The sequence below is a fragment of the Cyclopterus lumpus genome, chromosome 12 (assembly GCF_009769545.1).
Source record: "Cyclopterus lumpus isolate fCycLum1 chromosome 12, fCycLum1.pri, whole genome shotgun sequence".
Lineage (NCBI taxonomy): Eukaryota > Metazoa > Chordata > Actinopteri > Perciformes > Cyclopteridae > Cyclopterus > Cyclopterus lumpus.
The window spans coordinates 13429436-13448560 of record NC_046977.1 but is presented as its reverse complement, the minus strand read 5'-3'; the positions used below and the strand labels follow the sequence as shown (position 1 = coordinate 13448560).

General features: G+C 43.8%; 1 protein-coding gene across 1 annotated transcript; it reads left to right on the top strand.

Annotated features, from left to right (window-relative positions):
- Positions 1–868: 868 nt before the first annotated feature.
- On the top strand, positions 869–18886 carry ghrb (growth hormone receptor b). The gene is made up of 9 exons (XM_034547535.1): positions 869–1124; positions 6466–6553; positions 11802–11937; positions 13194–13372; positions 14133–14311; positions 14490–14634; positions 16089–16179; positions 16459–16528; positions 17083–18886. The coding sequence occupies exons 2-9, from the start codon at positions 6475–6477 to the stop codon at positions 17875–17877; spliced, it is 1674 nt and encodes a 557-aa protein (XP_034403426.1). The 5' UTR covers positions 869–1124; positions 6466–6474; the 3' UTR covers positions 17878–18886.
- Positions 18887–19125: the final 239 nt, after the last annotated feature.

Here is a 19125-nt window from a genome sequence, read left to right as displayed (position 1 = left end):
AGAGGACACAGTACTGACAAATCATACAGTTGGTCCCAGAGAGTAGGACCAACTGCACAACAAGCATCATCACCACATCTGGATCAGTATCCAATTAGGTGACACACATAAGAACACTTTAATGATTTTTAGCAGGTTGTATCAGTTGTTGCCAGTTGGGCTTGAGTTTAAACCAAGAACATCTGTCCACTCTCGTGTTGACACAAGTATTGAATACTTGAAAAATCTCCCTTAAAGCAACATGTACCAGTCAATGTCTGATTCATTTGGATTCTCGACAATTAATTAAATATTTAAATCAATTGGTAACCCTAGTTTTTTATATAAGAGTATTACATTACATTACATTACATGTCATTTAGCTGACGCTTTTATCCAAAGCGACTTACAATAAGTGCATTAAACCATGAGTCCAAACTCAGAACAACAAGAATCAAGCAAGTACAATTTCTTCAATAAAGTTAAACTACAGAGTACTATCCGTAAGTGCCATTTAAGTGCTACTAAAGTGCTAAACAACAAAGTGCTATCGGTAAGGGACATTTAAGTGCTACTAGAGTGCTACTACGGCTCTACCCTCCCTATTCAAGGTATAGTCGAAAAAGATGTGTTTTTAGTTTGCGACGGAAGATGTAGAGACTTTCTGCTGTCCTGATTTCAATGGGGAGCTCGTTCCACCAATGAGGAGCCAGCACAGCAAACAGTCGTGATTTTGTTGAGTGTTGAGCTCGAAGTGAAGGATCATATTATCAGGGCTTTGACGTATCATATTGAGTATCATATTGAACAGGGCTTTGACGCTCCCCTGCTGCACCCAGACTCCGCCAGCAGAGGGCGCCCTTCGCCCCACCACCTGAACCCCAGGAATGGGTGTCACAGCTGTGTGCACTGCTGCAGAGGCACAGCCGACCGAGGGGCAGGGTTTTCCACGCCAGACGTATCACACCGCACCGCCTCGCGGTTAAAACACATTCTCGGTCGAGTCCTGCAGGGCTGTGACGCGGTCGGTTTTCGGAAGGAATTGCGGTGTCCTTCCGCGCGTGGAGAGACTTCGATGGTGCCGCGCGGTATCGAGGAAACCTGTGAGTGACGGGGAGCAGACTGCGGACCGCTTCGCCTCCGCGGTGAGTTAGTTCTCCCGTCTGTCCTGCATGTGTGTGTGTGTGTGCGCGCGCGTGTGCGTACGCGCGCGTACGTGTGTTAACAGACCGCATCTGATCATATGTGAAATACACTTAAACACTGAACTGTTTACTACTGCAGCGGCGGCTCGTACTTATTGGCGTGCGTGTTATCGTGCCACGAATCTTGCGCAATCTCAGGGAGCGCACGGGTGGGAAACCCGTGAACCGCGAGGCGGCTTGTAAACAAACTCATTCGACGGACACTGCGAAGAAGAAGAAGCCGCTGTAGTAGTCTGGAGGTAGAGTATTAAGTCAAGTCTATAGTTGGTAAAGGGTGGAAAGTAAAAAGCACGATTACTAAATTGCTAAATTATTAAACGATTACTTGGTAAACAAATGTCCCAACATTAAATGGCAATTATTTGGGAATTTTACAATCAGTATGTATGTCAAATGGTGCCTCGTACCGACTTCTCAGTTGTGAGGGTCAGTCTGGTGTCAACTGAATTCAATTTATAGAGCCCCCAAAATCACAAATTGGCCTCCGAGGGCTTTACAATCTGTACACATACGACACCCTCTGTCCCGGGACCTCACATTGGCACAGGAAACTGTACCGGGGAGGAAGAAAAGGAAGAAACCTTTCAGAGAGCAACAGAGGAGGGATCCCTCTCACAGGATGGAAGTGCAATAGATGTGTACAGCGTGAACAACATAACAGAGTTACAACACATTCAATGCATATGAACGAAATTATTCATACGAGAGAGTCGTAAGCAGAATTATAATGGAACAATTACCACTACTAATAATAACAGCAGCAGTGGATATGGTAGAATAATAGTAAAAGCAGTAATGGACCACGACCTGTGAAACCTGTGAGGCGAGAAAGCACAAAGACGCAACGACTCCGGGTAAGAATCAAAGTCAGTATCGGACTAATGGAGACAGTCGGAGAACAGGATGTGGACTCTTCTTTAACTTGGCAACCATCACGGTTTTCCAAAGTGATGTGCAGATTTTTAAGCATAGAGTGTAAATCACTACCATTCATGGGAAATCCCACCACTCGCGGGGCCTCTCGGGCCCCCCTCGGTTTGGGCTGAGCCTCGAAGGTTCACGACGTCTGACTGTTGAGAACGTCCTCCTCTCATGTTGCTCAGACTAAAGACATTTTATTTTTTACTGTTTATGATATTTTAATGACAGATTAATCAATACTATAAATGTAATTGGTTTAATGTTATGTTCAACTCCACTGCATCATACACGTGATGGCTGTTAGTCACCGGTTACTTTGCAGATGAAGATTTAACACCCAAACATTTTGACTTATGAAAGAGGATGCATCGTAATCTCCCGCTAACACATTTTGCATGACGACTTTACGAGGTTACCGGGCTGCACGGTGGTGTAGTGGCTAGCACTGTCGCCTCACAGCAAGAGGGCCGCGGGTTCAATTCCTGGTCGGAGCGGTCCTTCTGTGTGGAGTTTGCATGTTCTCCCCGTGGCAGCGTGGGTTCTCTCCGGGCTCTCCGGCTTCCTCCCACAGTCCAAAGACATGCTGCAGGTTAATTGATCTCTAAATTGCCCATAGGTGTGAATGTGAGAGTGAATGGTTGTATGTCCCTACATGTGCCCTCGATGGACTGGCGGCCTGTCCAGGGTGTCCCCTGCCTTCGCCCTATGTCAGCTGGGATAGGCTCCAGCGCCCCCGCGACCCTAATGAGGATAAGCGGTATTGAAAATGGATGGGATGGATGGATGGACTTTACGAGGTGATAATATGTCAGTGCTGTGGGTACAGCTTGTTCTGCTCTCCAAAAAACACTGTATACGCACTGTGTCTTTAATTGGTCTTAACTGCTGAGAAGTGTGTTGTGTAAACAAAACAATTAGTCTATTTAAGACCCTGACAAACATGCACGTGCACGCAGCTACAATAATGTTCTTGAAGTGCGCATACTCATGTTACAACAACAACAACATCTGGCATAGAAGTCTTTTGGGTTTATTTTCCTGCTGGGGTTTCTTCTCCAAAACATCAACAGTCAACACAGACAACATGGGCCCCGCTTGTGCGGTCCACGTATCGGGGACGCTTTTATGTTGTACTCGCTTGCACACAAGAACAAGCTCAAGACGGATTGTTTGGGAATAGTTGTATTTATTTTTTATAATTCTGTGTATGGAAATAAATCGGGGCTAAACGTAAGCAAAGTACATGTACGCAGTTTGCGATGGGTATTCCCAAAACTTCCTGTCATGACCTCGAGCATGTTTGCAAAGCACACACCTGTTCATCTTAACAGAGTGCCATCTGGAGCTAAGAGGGTAGTTGAGTGTCCAATCAGCATGAGACATCCCAGATGTCTGGTCCCAACAGTAGTGAGCGGAGATTACAAAGCAATGCTGCTGAGCGCTGTCATTCAGGCATCGGATATCAATATGTATTCATCAGAACCCGACACGAGTAGTGGAAGAATATGTGACAGTAAATATGTTTAGCGTGTTGCATATGTGAATCACACAGAGCCTGCTGAACTTTTGAGGACGACATAGGAAATATTGAAGGTATTCTTAATATATAAACACAAACACAGCTTGTTTGCCGAGTAGCAGTTGTCATTTTAGTGAGTTAGCGATTGAAAAGAAATTCGTTCCTCAATCTATAATCCAACCCTTCTTTTCCCGTTGCATATGTTAATTATAATAATCAAAGGATATTATTTAAAAAGCTCACAGCTGATGTTATTTTCCATCTAGTCGTAAACCTAACAAGTAAATTAACTTTATTTAGTTCTATAATAGTTGCATGCTGTTTGTTTTCAATCAGGTTTTTCAATCGTTGTTTATTAGTCTGATTTTGGCTCTTATTCCTTTAAGGGACATTGATAATAATTCAATTGATAATGAATAATAATACACATATTGATGATTAGGATGATAACCATGATAATGTAGTACTGTGTACCGGGAAACCCGAAGAATGAATAAAGTACAATGTGATAAACTATGAAGACGCTGCACGTCCTCCATCCACAGCGCTGTGAAAGGAAGAGCAAACACACAGAACTAACCAGACAGCTCACTCGGTCAGCGTCAGTCGGGTGTGTGGAGATCAGACTGGGCATCACAAGGAAGACGAGACGCGTAAATCATTAATAGGTTATATGATTTCATCTGTATGTCAAGTGCCCCCCATGTGACTGCATCACAATTGAACACAACACGTGTGCCTGTGAACAGCTACGTCTCCTAAAATAGTCAAACATTACATCTGAGAGGCGTTCAAAGGCTCAGTAATCCACACGCTCGAGAGATTAATAACCAGCCGGTGTTTGGAAGTTTGCACAGTTCATTCGAACTCGACAGACAGAGAATAAGACTTGTCAAAAACAAAAAGACTTTATACGTCTTTTTACCGTCCCAACAATCCAGGTTCATAGAGATGCGGTGAAGTATTTTATATTGTTAGGGGTTATAAGATGATTCATTGTTCATGAATAACGGCATAAGACTATTTCAAAATCAAAGAATAGGCCTATATGTATCAGTTGGAGCACTCCCATAAGGAATGCAGCATTCCCAGAGCACTAGATATAGTTGGAATGTATGAATGTGTCTCTAAAATTAGCTCAGGGAGGCGAGAAAAGCGTGTTTCCTGGCTCACATCTTCACTGTTGACTGACCCTTCCCCGTGCCAAGGCACTGAGACAGCAGCTAAGCAATAGTAACATGTGTGTCGGACAATAATTTCTTGTTTTTACCATTTTTTTAGAGATACATAAAGCATAAACAGAGGGCCCTCAATGAGCAAGAAAAAAGCAAAAGCAAGACTTGACCAATCAGACTATGCACATTCTTAGTCAGGTTCTATAAATGATAAATGATCAAGCGGGTGTCCCAATCACAAGCTCACAAAAAGAAAAATCTGCTTTTCAAGATGAAAATGATATGAATCCAAGGCTCAGTAAGCCAGATCTAAGCAAGGCCCGTAATGTCGTGGATGGATTGCACATTTGCTGGCGGGAACCCAGAAGTGTTGGCTGGAGATGGATGTCACGTCTACAACAAAACTTGTTTTTTTCAAGGCAGTATAAACAGTGTGAATACCACAAAGATAATATGGGGGAAAAAAAACATCCTCGCTTTCCAATGTAGACATGCTGGTGCAATAAGTGCAGTTTACTATTCCGTGTTATTCCGGAGTTAGATGGAAAACAATGTCAAACATTGGAGAGCTCTCAAATGTATTTCAAATGTTGCAACACTTTCTGTGTTGCAAAAGACATTTGATTTCCTAACACGTTGAATCGTTGGCGACTTTTAAATGAAAACGATATGAAAGGTGATGAAGAAAATGAAGTTGTGTCTAAAGTTGAAGCGCTCAGACATTTGAAGTGACTGTGTGTAAAGAATTAGTGAAGTAATTACAGTGGAAGTGCCAGCAGTTGAAGTTTCAGCGAATGAGGTTGAAGTGAATGTGCTGAAAGGAGTCCAAGTGAATAGAAAGCATCAACAAAGCCCGAGTGTCAGTTTAAGTGTAAACACCGGAAAACCATTTCTGAAAGTAGTGGAAGCGGTAGTTCAAATTGAAGTGCTGAAAAGAGTTGAAGAATGTTTAAAGTGGACGCATCGAATGAAGCTGAAGCAACAGAAGTCTCACTGGCACTGACTGTGATTTCAAGTATTTGAAGTGTAGCTGCTGAGAGGAATGTGAAGTAGTAGTTGAAGTACAAACATGAAGTGAAAGCAATGCATTGAGTTGAAAAGTACAAGTTATAAAAAAACAGAGCCGGGACGAGTTGGTGTGAAGGGTTCTGAAAAGATCTTTCTGCAGATGTCACTTCAAGTGTAGAAACAGAGAGCAGAGAAAGTGTCTTTCAGTTTGAAATAAGATGATTTTAAAGCTGTAACTTCACACTCAGTCGTCAAATAAACCCCCCAAAGACCTGCAGGACTTGAATATTGCAGGGCAGTGCAACAGTAAATAGTGCTCAGCTCAACAGGTCCAACAAGGCACAAAGGTGTCTGTGCTAACGCATTGCAGGTATTCAGCGAATGTAATTGCAACACGGGACCAGAGTCCCTCCAGGTGAACGCCCGTGTCCCAGCGGCGTTTGACACCTGAATGCTAAATGCTTCGATGGGACTCGACGGCTCCGTGACTCCGCACAGTTGTACCATGGGTGTACTCAGCCTCTCCTTTTTGAAGAAAAAAAAAAAGGTTGAGGAGTGTGTGATGGTGGTGGTGGGCTGGGCCTTCATGGGCTATGTGGTTCAGCTGGGTGGGACGCGCTGAGAAACTATAACATTGGCCACATGTCTCCTTCCACAGCTCGACACCATGGCTGCCTCTCTACCCGTGCTCTTCTTCTTCCTTCACGTCTTCACTCTCTCGGCATGGGAATCGGCCTCCGAGCAAGGTATGTTTATGAATATCTATTCGGAAGATCAGCATTTTAAAAACATTAGTTTTTCTCATTTTAAACACTTGAGACAGATTTGAGTTTACGCTTATTGTATAACGTACACAATAATGATAATAATGTTGTGTAATATTGTGTGCAGCTTCTATGCATGTGTAGCGTAGTACACTTTCTTGTTGCTTTTGGATTCATAAATTGCACGACAGCAGATGGAACTAATCCGAGGTGTCTGCTTGTTAACGAGTCACGGGGGCAACAGAGGCCCTGGAATAATGTCAAACATGTATTGTTACTGTGTGCTCGGGGCTGCTTTAGCATTCAGATGAATATTTTTTTTTTTAAAAAGAAAAGAGAAGTGTTGCACAACAGCGAAGCCCTCTGCACACAGAGGGCTGCCAGCAGAGTTTCTCGTGAAGTGGATTCCCAGGAATTCTGGAGAGAAGAGAGCAGAGAGCTGCTCTCCTGCTGAACAATGGGAAGCTGTTCAGTGTGTCCGGGGCCCCGCTTTCTGCAAAACAGTCCCTCGGCGGCAGTGGAAAGGCGTGTGTGTGTGCGTGTGTGTGTGTGTGTGTGTTTGTGTTTGTGTTTGTGTGTGTGTGTGTGTGTGTGTGTGTGTGTGTGTGTGTGTGTGTGTGTGCGTGTATACATGCCTTGTATTTTACACAGATATAAATTTAAAGTCACGTGCGGACGTCCATGTGCTCAGCCCTGTTCCATAATGCTGTGGGTAGTTTAGTGAGGTGTGGCTTTATTTTCATTCCTGTATGAACAAGGCTCCAGTGTTTCCTCCTGTCGATTAATAATAAGTGAGGATACGCTGCCAAAGTGTTCATTGGAGCCACGTTTAAAAAAAAAAAAAAAAACATTTGGAGCAGGTTTGGCCAACTTTTAATTAATAGCCTGCAGATTCCTGAAACGCCGCCTTCATCTTCACATGTTGAGCGATTCGCTCTCAAGCCTCCTGGCGTTGCTAGTGGAGACGAGCCGCTCTGTAGCTGAAGAGCAAAAATGTAACGTGCAGGATCTCAGTACCTCCTTAGAGAGGTAGTCAGCACTTCATCGTGCACACGGAGGCCACCAGCGCCCGTCAGCAGACGGAGAATATCAAGAAACAGCCGGCTGGCTTTTGCCAATCTGGCTTGATGTGATTTTTTATTAAAACAATCTTTGCTGAATCCTCTCATTAGGTTTCTACAAAATGTAATCGTGATTGGATGTTTCTTACTAAAGTGGACCTCTGTCTTTACATTGTTTCATGTCCAAAGGCTTTGATTTGTTTCATTTTTTAATATTAGAAGCTATCTTCATGTCTGTTGAAGCTATGCGAGTCCTGCGTCAGTCCGCCGACAGAATGACACTTTTAGATGAGTGGTAGCTCAAAATAACTCCTCTCCTCCTCCAGTCTTTTTGAACAGCAGCAGCAGGAGGACGTAGGATGCTGCTTCTGGAGATTGGAATGCTCCCCGTGAGGCGGTGGACGTGTGATTCTTACTCTTCACCACCTGAGCACCCCTGTTTATATCACCCAGGAAACATGACACTGGTTATTGATGTGATTACGTGGTCACCTTCTCTCTCTCTCTCTCTCTCTCTCTCTCTCTCTCTCTCTCTCTCTCTCTCTCTCTCTCTCTCTCTCTCCTCTCTCTCTCTCTCTCTCTCTCTCTCTCTCTCTCTCTCTCTCTCTCTCTCTCTCTCTCTCTCTCTCTCTCTCTTGTCTTCGCCCAGGGGGCTTGTTAGGATAGTAAAAGGTTCAGTAATCACCGTTGAGAACATGGACGGTGGCTCTCGGCCAAGGAAGGAAATGGCTTTTGCCTAAATGCTGAGGATGAGGTATTTCCTCTCGAGCGTGCACTGATTGATGTCTGAACATGTGACTCTGTGACCTTTTTGCCTTGCGTGGTCACAGTAAAGACATTAATGAAGGCAGTGCAGATGTTGTTGGATGCTATAATCAGAACAAAAACCACACTCTGAAGGCAATATATTGTGTTGCCTGATCCTATATGGGATCAGCCGGAGGTACGGGCGAGCCCTTTTAGAGGTAATTAATACTGGCCACTGTTTCCTTCTTCCTTGGGAATGTCGGCGAAGAGGAAACATATTGTGGGCTTAGCCAAACAGAGTGAGCGAGGATGTTTTCTTTCACCCTGAAATAGACGGGTGTGGACACTCTGCGGAGCTTCGAGAGAAATCCTGCTGACGTAAACATGTTTACTTCTTCGGCTCTTCTCCTGATCGAGTCCCGCAATGACAAGATCTTATAAAGTGATATTACCTGCTTGGAAAGTGCGTGTGTGTGTGTGTGGGGGGGGGGGGGGGGGAGGGGGGGGGGGGGAGGGGGGGGGGGTGTTTTGTGGCTCTTATGACTGTGACCTGAAAGTGCTGGGCTTCTGCTGCACACATGTTTACTTACTCCAGTAGTGAACTCTGTTTGGCAGCTGGTGAGCAAACACGGCGGCACTCAGCTCGACAAGGACAGCAGCACAGTGACGAGTTGCAGGTTGATAAGGCGGACCGGGTCAGAATCAGGCATCGTGGGGCAATACCTGTTTTCCTTTTTTGTTCCCTTGATATTCTTTCTCCACATAATAGTACATCTGATATATTTTACTAGATTATTTTTGTTGCTGCTTTTTGTTGCTGCTTAACTTAATATCATATTATGATAAATTAAATAATCTAGTATTACAATTGTTGCTAATGACGAAGTATTATTTTAGCTCTATATATATCAAATAGACCACATATATCATTTTAATATTGAAGCTGGTGGAGGTCAAGCTTTATGTGTTATGTATGTATATATAAATATGAAATGTATGTTTTCTATGTAATGTAATATCTGCAATATGTGCATGTTTAAACCAACACATGATTAAACGTCATGCGCTTCAAAGCAGTTGGTTAAATTGCTGTTAGATATGGTTTCAAACGCATTATACATGTTAGAAATTAATAGCTGAAACCACGTGAAAAGACTGAACTATATAGTTACTATATTGTCTCCAGTATAGCACATCGGACGTTTCAGCGTTTCAGAGCTGGGATTACTGCTTTCTTTTTGGAGGTGTGAGGGGGCGGGATTTAAACCCTAATCTAATCTGTGGTGCGATACATTTAAAGTATGGCTTTACCCAGACTTTAAGGTCAAGGAAAGGGCAAAGTCTTGAACGTGACGAATTCACTCACTTTTGTTTTTATCCTTCCATGGGACTAAGGATGCCCACCTGTGCGCTCTGTGTGCCCACAGTACACCATGTACTGTGGGCACACAGAGCGCACCATCGCGTTCGGGGTTCTGAGAATCCACCAGCGTTTTTTTTTGTTTCCGCTCATACATTCCTCCTGATAAGAAAATAATAATGTACAGGAATATGCATTCTGTTCTGTTTTCTTTTCGTGTGTAGCGCAATACACTGCATGGCGTTGTGCAACCCTCTGCCAGCTTCCTTTTAAAGATTTGGCACAGTAGTGGCGCAGTACTTGAATAAATCTGCTGTTCTCAGCCGTGGATATTTCATTAATTTAGATCTTTAAGTTCAATAATAATTATATTTATAATAATTATACTAAAACAGGAATGTACCTCTCAAATGTCCCAAAAAAGTTCTAATAAATCAATGCGATGCATTTCCCCATCACGTGGTAAAATGAGCTACGTAAATGCTCCGCATAGCTGAGTATCAAATGGACTTTTCTTGTAATCCTGAGCGAGGCAGAGTTCGGGGAGGAGAGGAGTCGGGTATCTGGTAAACAGGTTATTTTTAACCCGTGACTCCCTTTCCCAGAAGCCCCCTAATCAGGTCGGATGTATTCATCTGCTCCGGGTGATGCCTCCTCAGCTGTGAAGGAGCCATCTTGTTCTTTGCACGCCTCGGTGCTCAGCGGGCCAGCAGGGGCCCAAGTGTTGTTCCTCTCTGACCATGTTGATGTGGTCAGCTGACTGCTGCTGCCGTCCCGGGAGTTATTGATATCTCAAAGCCTCCTAGGAACACAATCAGGCACGTGAAAGAGCTCCCTCGGCTCTTTGTTTAAAAGGGCCAGTTCGCCCACATTATAGCCTACAAACGTATCGATAACAGTAGCGTAGATTTGTAGAGAAAACCCTTTCCACTTATTTGAGGTGCTTTAGAAAAAGGTTTGGTTATGTTAAGTTCTGATTGTTTTGTAAAACAATCAGAACTTAACTTATCTGTATTATGTGATTTCAGCTGCTGTCTTGGCCAGGCTTCCCTTGAAAAAGAGGTCATTGTATCTCAACGGGACCGACCTGGTTAAATAAAGGCTAATAAAATAATAATAAAAGGTTTGGCTAATATATATTTTTTTATATTTTTGGGGTATATATTTGGGAACAAAAAATCCACTCCACTGTTCCCTGAACCACACCCCCGCTCCACCCACTCTACAGCTGAGTCTAACCACACCCCACTGCCACAATCATAATAATCATGTTTTGGTAGGCCTCTAGTTTTACGATATTCTTCCCAGTTACTCGGGTCAATCCACAGACCTCACAGTCAGCAGTTGCCGTAGATACCACGAGCGGCATCGGAGGATTATTTTCTTCCCACCGAAAATCAGTCAGTCAAAATAAGAAATGAATCGATTCTGCAGAAACGGTTTCCTCTTTTATTTTTTATAACTCACTTCTGGTGCATACAATACCCACAATGCAACTACTTAATACATATTTTATACTCAATCTTTCCGTGGGACAATACGATTCACCTACAGTGCACTTCAAGCTTGTTCAGTATGCATACTGCATATACCTCATGTCGTCTCTTTGCCAGTGTGAACGCACTGCAGCGCTGGTCTGCTGCAGCAGAGGTGGACAAAGGTTGGAGTTCATTCTGCCTGTGAAACAGGATCGGAGTAGAACTTCATGTGCGAGAGGGCTTCAGAGTACAGAGAGAGCAATTAGCTCATTCCACGAGAGCCGTGGCAGTGCGAACTTTCGCATGAAGAGCCGTAAAAACGACATCAAGAGGCCGCCGACACTCGCCCTGGGGTGCCTCCTGGATTTAGGTTACAGTGATGGATAAACATTTCAAATAGTTGGTGTCCCGTCACTGAAGTGCAGCGCAGCAATGATGCATCGTAACGATCAGCTGCAACACCAGAAAGAGAGCGTCACCGATTCATACTGCATCAACAAAGAATTAGATGTGATGAATATATGATTATGTTTCTCTTTCCCTCTCCCTTCCTCTCTCTCTCTCTCTCTCTCCGTTCCCTGCAGTCCTCCCACAGACACACCCCCAGGTCACTGGTTGCGTCTCCGCCAACATGGAGACTTTCCGCTGCAGATGGAATGTCGGCACTTCCCGTAAACTCTCCGAGCCGGGAGCTCTGCGCTTATTCTACATCAACAAAAAGTAAGGGAGAAAGCTTTACGGGCTAAACGGATGTGCCCCTTCCCCCAAGTCAAGGTCACAGATAACCACGAGGAAGAGAGGAGAAGTAGGCCGGGTACAAATAATGTCGTCTCTACAAGAAAAGATAAAAGCCCGGCCTTTTCAATAATGTGCATAAGAGTAAAGGACAGATAGTAATTACAATAAAAGAAAGCAATACTTCAACAGCTAGGAAAAAAAAATATTTTTTATATATAATAAGAAACAAGTGTTTTGCATTGGTATGAACTATAATAAAAGAAACAAACCATATATATATAAAAAGTATATATGTTTGTATATGTTTGTTTGGTCTATCCAGGATGTGTGACACAGAAAAAAGACAAAAAGAAGAGTTTCAGGAAAGAAACGAAAACAATGCATTCCATGTGTCATACACAGTGTAAATGTCTGATAAGAAAAGAAGGGCCAGTTGTCAGAACTGTGCATGTAGGTGGGAGTAAACGTAGGATACAGTTGACTCGTAAACCATTTTAAAACACCAAAACTTCTTCACCCACATTTTCAAGGTCCAGCAGGATCACTGCACGCGGAAGCCTTATCTGTCATTTGGCGCACCTGCTCGTCTGTGTTGATGAGGCAAAGGTCCAGTTCAGGCTCATTATATCTGAGGACACAGTCGGGTTTCTCTATTATTGAATAGTCAGCTGGGATAGGCTCCAGCGCCCCCGCGACCCTAATGAGGATAAGCGGTATTGAAAATGGATGGATGGATGGATGAATAGTTTCCATTAACCAACTTGGGGAACAAAATTCATAAATGCACACCATGAGGCCACGAGATTTCCTAACGATGGACGTCTTTTTATTATATGTCGTATTATGCTATTTTCTAATTGTCAACACATCCCACAAAAAACTAAAAAGACTCGACAATGTGTTAGTCTTCCCGACCTCAAGCCCACCGCTTCCAATGAAGAAGTAGATCTTAAAAAGAAAAGAAAATATGCTCACAATACTATAGTTTTATTTTTGTATTTTTTCTCAGCTGGGAACTAACTTACGCTCAGGCTTTCACTTTCAAAAAGTAACACTTTTAAGACCCGATCCAATAGAATTAATTTCAACACAACCCCTAAATGCGTAATACAATACAATTTATATTGTATTCATTTATATTATAATTTGTATGCATGCTTATGAGCGTTTCCTGTCGCCTTCTTCTTCTTGTTCATGCTGTTTTGTAGACGGTATCTTGTCTCTCCCCCCCCTTGCAGACCTCCCCCTGCTTCTCCTAAAGAGTGGAGTGAGTGTCCTCACTACAGCACCGACAGGCCCAACGAGTGCTTTTTCAATGAGAACCACACATCCATCTGGACGTATTACAGTGTGCAGCTGCGCTCCAGGGATCAAGCCATCCTCTATGATGAGAACCTTTTCAACGTTCATGACATCGGTGAGTTTGCTCAGATCTACAGGATTTGAATGCCCATGTCAGGTTTTCCCATATTCTTCCGCTACTTTCTTAAATTGCTCCCGTAGCTGTGCCTACCAAAGTTTAAAGATGGGACGTGTTGGCAGCCTGGTAAAGGTCCAAAGCTCTTCCCCAACTTCCAGATGAGCGACTGTTTCACAAGCATCAGTCTCTCCGAAGGGTCTAAACTTGTGTCCGTATTGTCAGATAATTATATCCCACGAGTCTTAGCTCTTTGCACACTGTCGAAGCGTCATGGCAACATGTCGTTGGATGTTATGGACCTATACTTGTGTAGCCCTTTTCTAGTCGTACGACCACTCAGAGCGATAACACAGCTTGAAACCCATTCATACCCATTCATACACTGATGGGAGGAGTCACCATGCAAGGTATCCCCCTGCACATGAGGAGTAACGAACATTCACACACATTTAAGGTTAAGTGTCTTGCTCAACATGCGCACACCAACATGGGCTAGCGGAGCCGGGGATCGAACCGCCGATCCTCTGATTGAAGGACGACCTCACTAATGCTATGGTTTCTGAGAGGGAACAGATCCCTGCAGCCAGGTTCCAAAATCTGGTGGAAAGCCTGAAACCAGTAGAGACTCTCTGACTCCAACTATCATGCCTCCATTGTATTACAAAATGAATACACACGTGTAAATACGCTCTGAGGTTAAAACACTGAGAGTTTTGCTTAGTTCCTGACGGTAAAACGGTGATTTTCTGTCCTGCAGTGCAACCGGATCCTCCAGTCGACTTGAACTGGGAGCTGTTGAATATGAGCCTCACCGGCACTTTCTATGACATCAAGGTGAGCTGGAAACCGCCTCAGTCTGCAGACGTGGAGATGGGATGGATGACGCTGCATTACGAGGTCCAGCACCGCAACGTCAACTCTGAGCTGTGGGAACAGGTGGGCGTTTTACTTCGGGGTGCTTTATCACCACCTCAGTTGAATTGTGGCATCATATTAAATCGTACATTTGTGTGCATAAGTTAAGTTTTATTTTCAATATACATTGACCGGACGTTTCTTAAACGGGGACATTGTGATGCTTCGCGTGCCTTATCCTTATTTCTCATCCCCGCAGAGCGACCTTGTGAAAAGCACACGTCGGTCTATTTTCGGGCTCCAGACTGACGTCAACCACGAGGTTCGGGTCCGGTGCAAAATGTTCGGTGGGAAGGAGTTTGGCGAGTTCAGTGACTCTGTGTTTGTGCACGTTCCCTTTAAAGGTAAACAAACACGCGCTTCACATGAGGCTGGATGAGGAAAAAACTCTTCCAAACGCTATCAAAAGAGCTCTTTAAACATTATTCCTGCAGAAGCTGCGGCCAAATGTCCTCGTCACCATTAATAGACTCTCTGTGTTCACTCTTCCGATGAGCATCAGAATCACTATATTAAAAATGTATTATATTTCAGTAGTTATGCGTGTTCAAGGCCAAATTAAAGTAGCATGGGCCCTGGGACTACCACTTTTTAAATGTTCTCCCCCACTCCCTCAAGGACCATCACAACTCAGTTCAATTCTTTAAAACGTTTTTTAATTTGATGTCGGATCCCGGGGCTTGATCCTCTGTGATCTTCTTAATGCTGTGATCACAATGTAGCCATGAGGGAATCCAGCCCTAATTTATGCCTAAATAATACCTAAATATTTGAGAATTTTGCATTGATGAGACACAGTAAGCGATTGTACTCGATCGTCAAAAAAAACAAGCGGAAAAACACGTTTCTTATTAATTACTTTCTTTTTGAAGACACGTCTCATATTACTTCAAGACTCTTCTGTCCTGCTGCTCCAAACTAAATGTTTCCTCTAACAAACAAACAATTTAACATTTAAGGATAGTAATAGAATAATACTATGTAACAGGTTTCCCTGTTACCCGGTGAGTCTCGGACTTGCACAGAGGCAGCACACAGCTTGAGGTAGTTCCAAAATGCTTTTATTACCAACAAACACACATACAGGCTCGGTGACGCTCCTCGCTCTTTCCTCTCGCCTCTCAGTCCCTCCTGCTCTTTATTGAGAAGAGACAACCCGATTAACCCCAGCTGAGGCTGATTAACCCCCAGCTGAGACTGATTAGACATCATTCCGGCACTGTTCCCTGAGCCACACCCCCGCTCCACCCACTCTACAGCTGAGTCTAACCACACCCCACTGCCACATACTACTTTAATACTTACTTTAAGAGACTAATAACATCGTGGAAAGTGTCTCGCTCAAATGTGGTTGTTGAATTCGATGGACGCCCCTATTTATTTTTACATTACATTACATTTATTTGAGTCAGAGAGTACGGATGAAGAGCTCCTGTGGGTGCTGTCACCCGATGCCCACAGAGGAACAATGCCGGGACGTCCTGCTGCCCCTCGCAGCTCCTTTCCTTTCTGCTGGTTATGTCATTGTGACAGTGGGGTGTGGTTAGACTCAGCTGTAGAGAGACTGAGAGGTGTTGGGGGGGGTGGGAGGGGGGGGGGTATTTGGAACAAACGTCAAGCCGTGTTGCTGCCTTTGTTACGTCCGAGACTCACGGCGTAACGGGGAAACCTGTTACAGTCATCCCTCAATACTGATTAGTCACTTCGACACAAAAACATAAAACAATATGGTCCAGGTTGAAAAATACCAAAGTTACCCTGAAAGTATTCGTGAATTTGTGTGCATTTCCTTTCCCAGTGTCGAGATTCCCAGTGGTGGCCTTGCTCATCTTTGGTGCCTTGTGTTTGGTGACCATCCTGATGCTGGTGATCATATCGCAGCAGGAGAAGTACGTATTTTTTAGCCCTCAGGATGCCTGTGTAGGACTGTAAGACTCTTTTCTTATAATATTAATGGATAAATGAGAGTGCAGTGTGCTGCTCAGGGACCAGCACACTGTGTGGGATGCTAGACCTTGATAAAAAGCCTTTTTTTTATCATTTAAGCGTGTGGAGAAGTGTGACGTTTTGTACATCCTCTCTGCAATGTGTTCACTGAGATCTCAAGTGTGTTTTGTTTTCTGTTGGCATTCGCGTCAAATTTCACACTCCTTTTTTTCCCCCCTAAGGTTTATGGTTATTCTGTTGCCTCCTGTTCCTGGACCTAAAATAAGAGGGATTGACCCTGAACTACTCAAGGTATTCTTCGAGATGTTATTATGGTCGATCATGGCATGTATTAAAAATGTAAAAGGGAAACCATTTTCAGGCTCACAGAAATTTTAATTTCGATATCGGAAAATACTTTTTATGATGGTTTACAGATCTAATCGTACCCATCCATACTCTATAGCGAGGGTTGTGTACTATGTTGAGATTTGAGCACCACTGACTCAATTCTGTTTGAGTCCATTGTGGTGGGGTAAAGGCGGACGTTTTAGAAACTCCAAAAGGTTTTGGGGTATTTATTTCATCTGTACGTTTCTGTCCTGTGTTGTGCTCTGTGAGGGTTGGTCAGGCGAGGTGGTGTGTCCGTGTGTTATGTGCACAATGCTCGGCCAACCTGTGGGCTGGTGGAAAACCTTCAGGCTGCTTGTGTTTCCTGACCTTGTTTATTCTCATGTTCCAGTTCCGAGCAATTAAATTGTTGAGAACAACGTTACACAAATAATAATAGACTGTAATTATGCCTGAAGCTGCCAACCTGACTCACCAGCTGAATGTGTATCAACTCTATTTTGTTTTTCTCCCAGAACGGGAAGCTGAGGGAGTTGACGTCAATCCTGGGTGGCCCCCTTGACCTGAGGCCGGAGCTGTACAACGACCCCTGGGTGGAGTTCATCGATCTGGACATTGAAGAGCAGAGTGACCGACTGACAGACCTGGACACGGACTGCCTCATGGAGCGCTCCCTGTCCTCCAACTGCTCTCCTCTCTCCATCGGCTTCAGAGACGACGACTCGGGCCGCGCCAGCTGCTGCGACCCAGATCTACCTAGCGACCCGGAAGCGTGCCCTTTCGCTTCTCTCCTTCCGAATCAAACCCACAGTAAGGAGGCGTCGTGCCCGACCGCCTGTGAGCCTTGTTTTGCAGCACCGGGCAGAGAGGCGCTGTACACCCAGGTGAGCGAAGTGAAGTCCTCTGGCAAGGTGTTGCTGGCACGTGAGGAAGAGACTGAGATGGGGAAAGACATCACGGTTGGGAAAGAGAAAGAGAAGAAGGGCCTTCAGCTCCTGGTGGCGTATCCAGATCACAGAGGTTACACCTCAGAGCTCAACGCGGGGAAAATGAGCCCCATATTGTCCCCAGGAGACGTGAGTGAAACATGTTCTTCACCGTCCTTGTCGTGTTACCAGAAATCCGATACCACCCCCATGTCCCCTCTTTCCCCCGCTCCTGTCTACACCGTTGTCGAGGTTGTTGGCAGGCAGAACAGCCTCCGACTGACACCCAACTCGATACCTTCCCCCCAACTGACAATCACAAAAATCATGCCAACACCAGACGGCTACCTGGCCCCTGAACTCATTGGAAGCGTCACCCCATAGACCAGCGGTGAACTGTGCAGTCCAGACATATTACATTTCAAAGGCACAGAGAAGCTCGGGAACTGGCTTTGAGATTGAGTGTTGAATGTCAGTTCTCCTAAAATAGTTGTGGCTGTCATGTCACCACCTCTGACCTGCTGCTGCTCCTGCTCCCACTGACAGGGCTCTGAGAGGCTTAGTTAGCACATGTGGAAAGGGGAAGGTGAAACACTGCCCTTTTGGATTTATGTTTTTGTCGAGTTGATGAATGCAAGTTCAACACTCGCTCTCCTTTAACTCCTCTGGTTTGGTCTCCATCAAGCCCTCAGAAGAACAACGGGCTCTGGCAGCTAAATGCCGCCATGTTTTCACCAGCTCGTTGCTCGTTTTTGGTGCTTCTGCATTCTGAGCACGAGACTGAACAATCTTTCTACAGCAGCAGAGTTGCTGTGGTTTTGTCCCACCTTTTGACATTATAGGTAGTCATTTAACTCATACTGGGTATATTTTTTAAGTAATTGTACAGTGACATGGTTATTTCCTATCATTTTGAACATATCGAAGGCTTTCTTTCGAATAACATCAGGTCATGACTAATTGATATACTCTGTGAAAGATAATGTGCCCTCTTTTTATGAATCCAACATTTGTTATGGTTTTCACAATGTTTTAATTTCTTAAGATCAATATTGCCAAAATGAAAGTGTTACTTAACTGATTAGAAACCATGCTTTTATTTTTTTACTTATATACTTACTTATTGGGGTTCATATACTTGTTGTTGCTGTGAAATAAAGCATGACCTGTACTTGTTTAAAAGGTCAAGCATAACAAAATTAGATTCATAATACTTTGATGCTATTACAAACCATGATTTTCATTTGTTTTTAGAGTTGACAACCAAAATATTTTGGATTGCTATTTTCTGGTTGACAGGAATTATTACAAAGTCGGGGGTACATCAGTGTTGAATTTGTACAGCTATTGCATTTTAACTGTTCAAGTATTACAAATAAACATTCATACTTTTGCTGTTTGTCTTATTAATATCAACAGTACAGATGACTGCATTTTCAGTTTTGAGTGTTCTAAAGGAGACTGATATGCTTTAAAAAAGTAATATAGTAAAATAAATCATAAGAAATGTAGTATGTTGAAAAAAGTCGACAAATAGTATAGTATGAGACTATTTCAGGTTCATTGCTTCTTTTTATCAATATGCAATTTTCCATAATGCGAAAGACATGTCCCTTCAAATTATTAATCAAA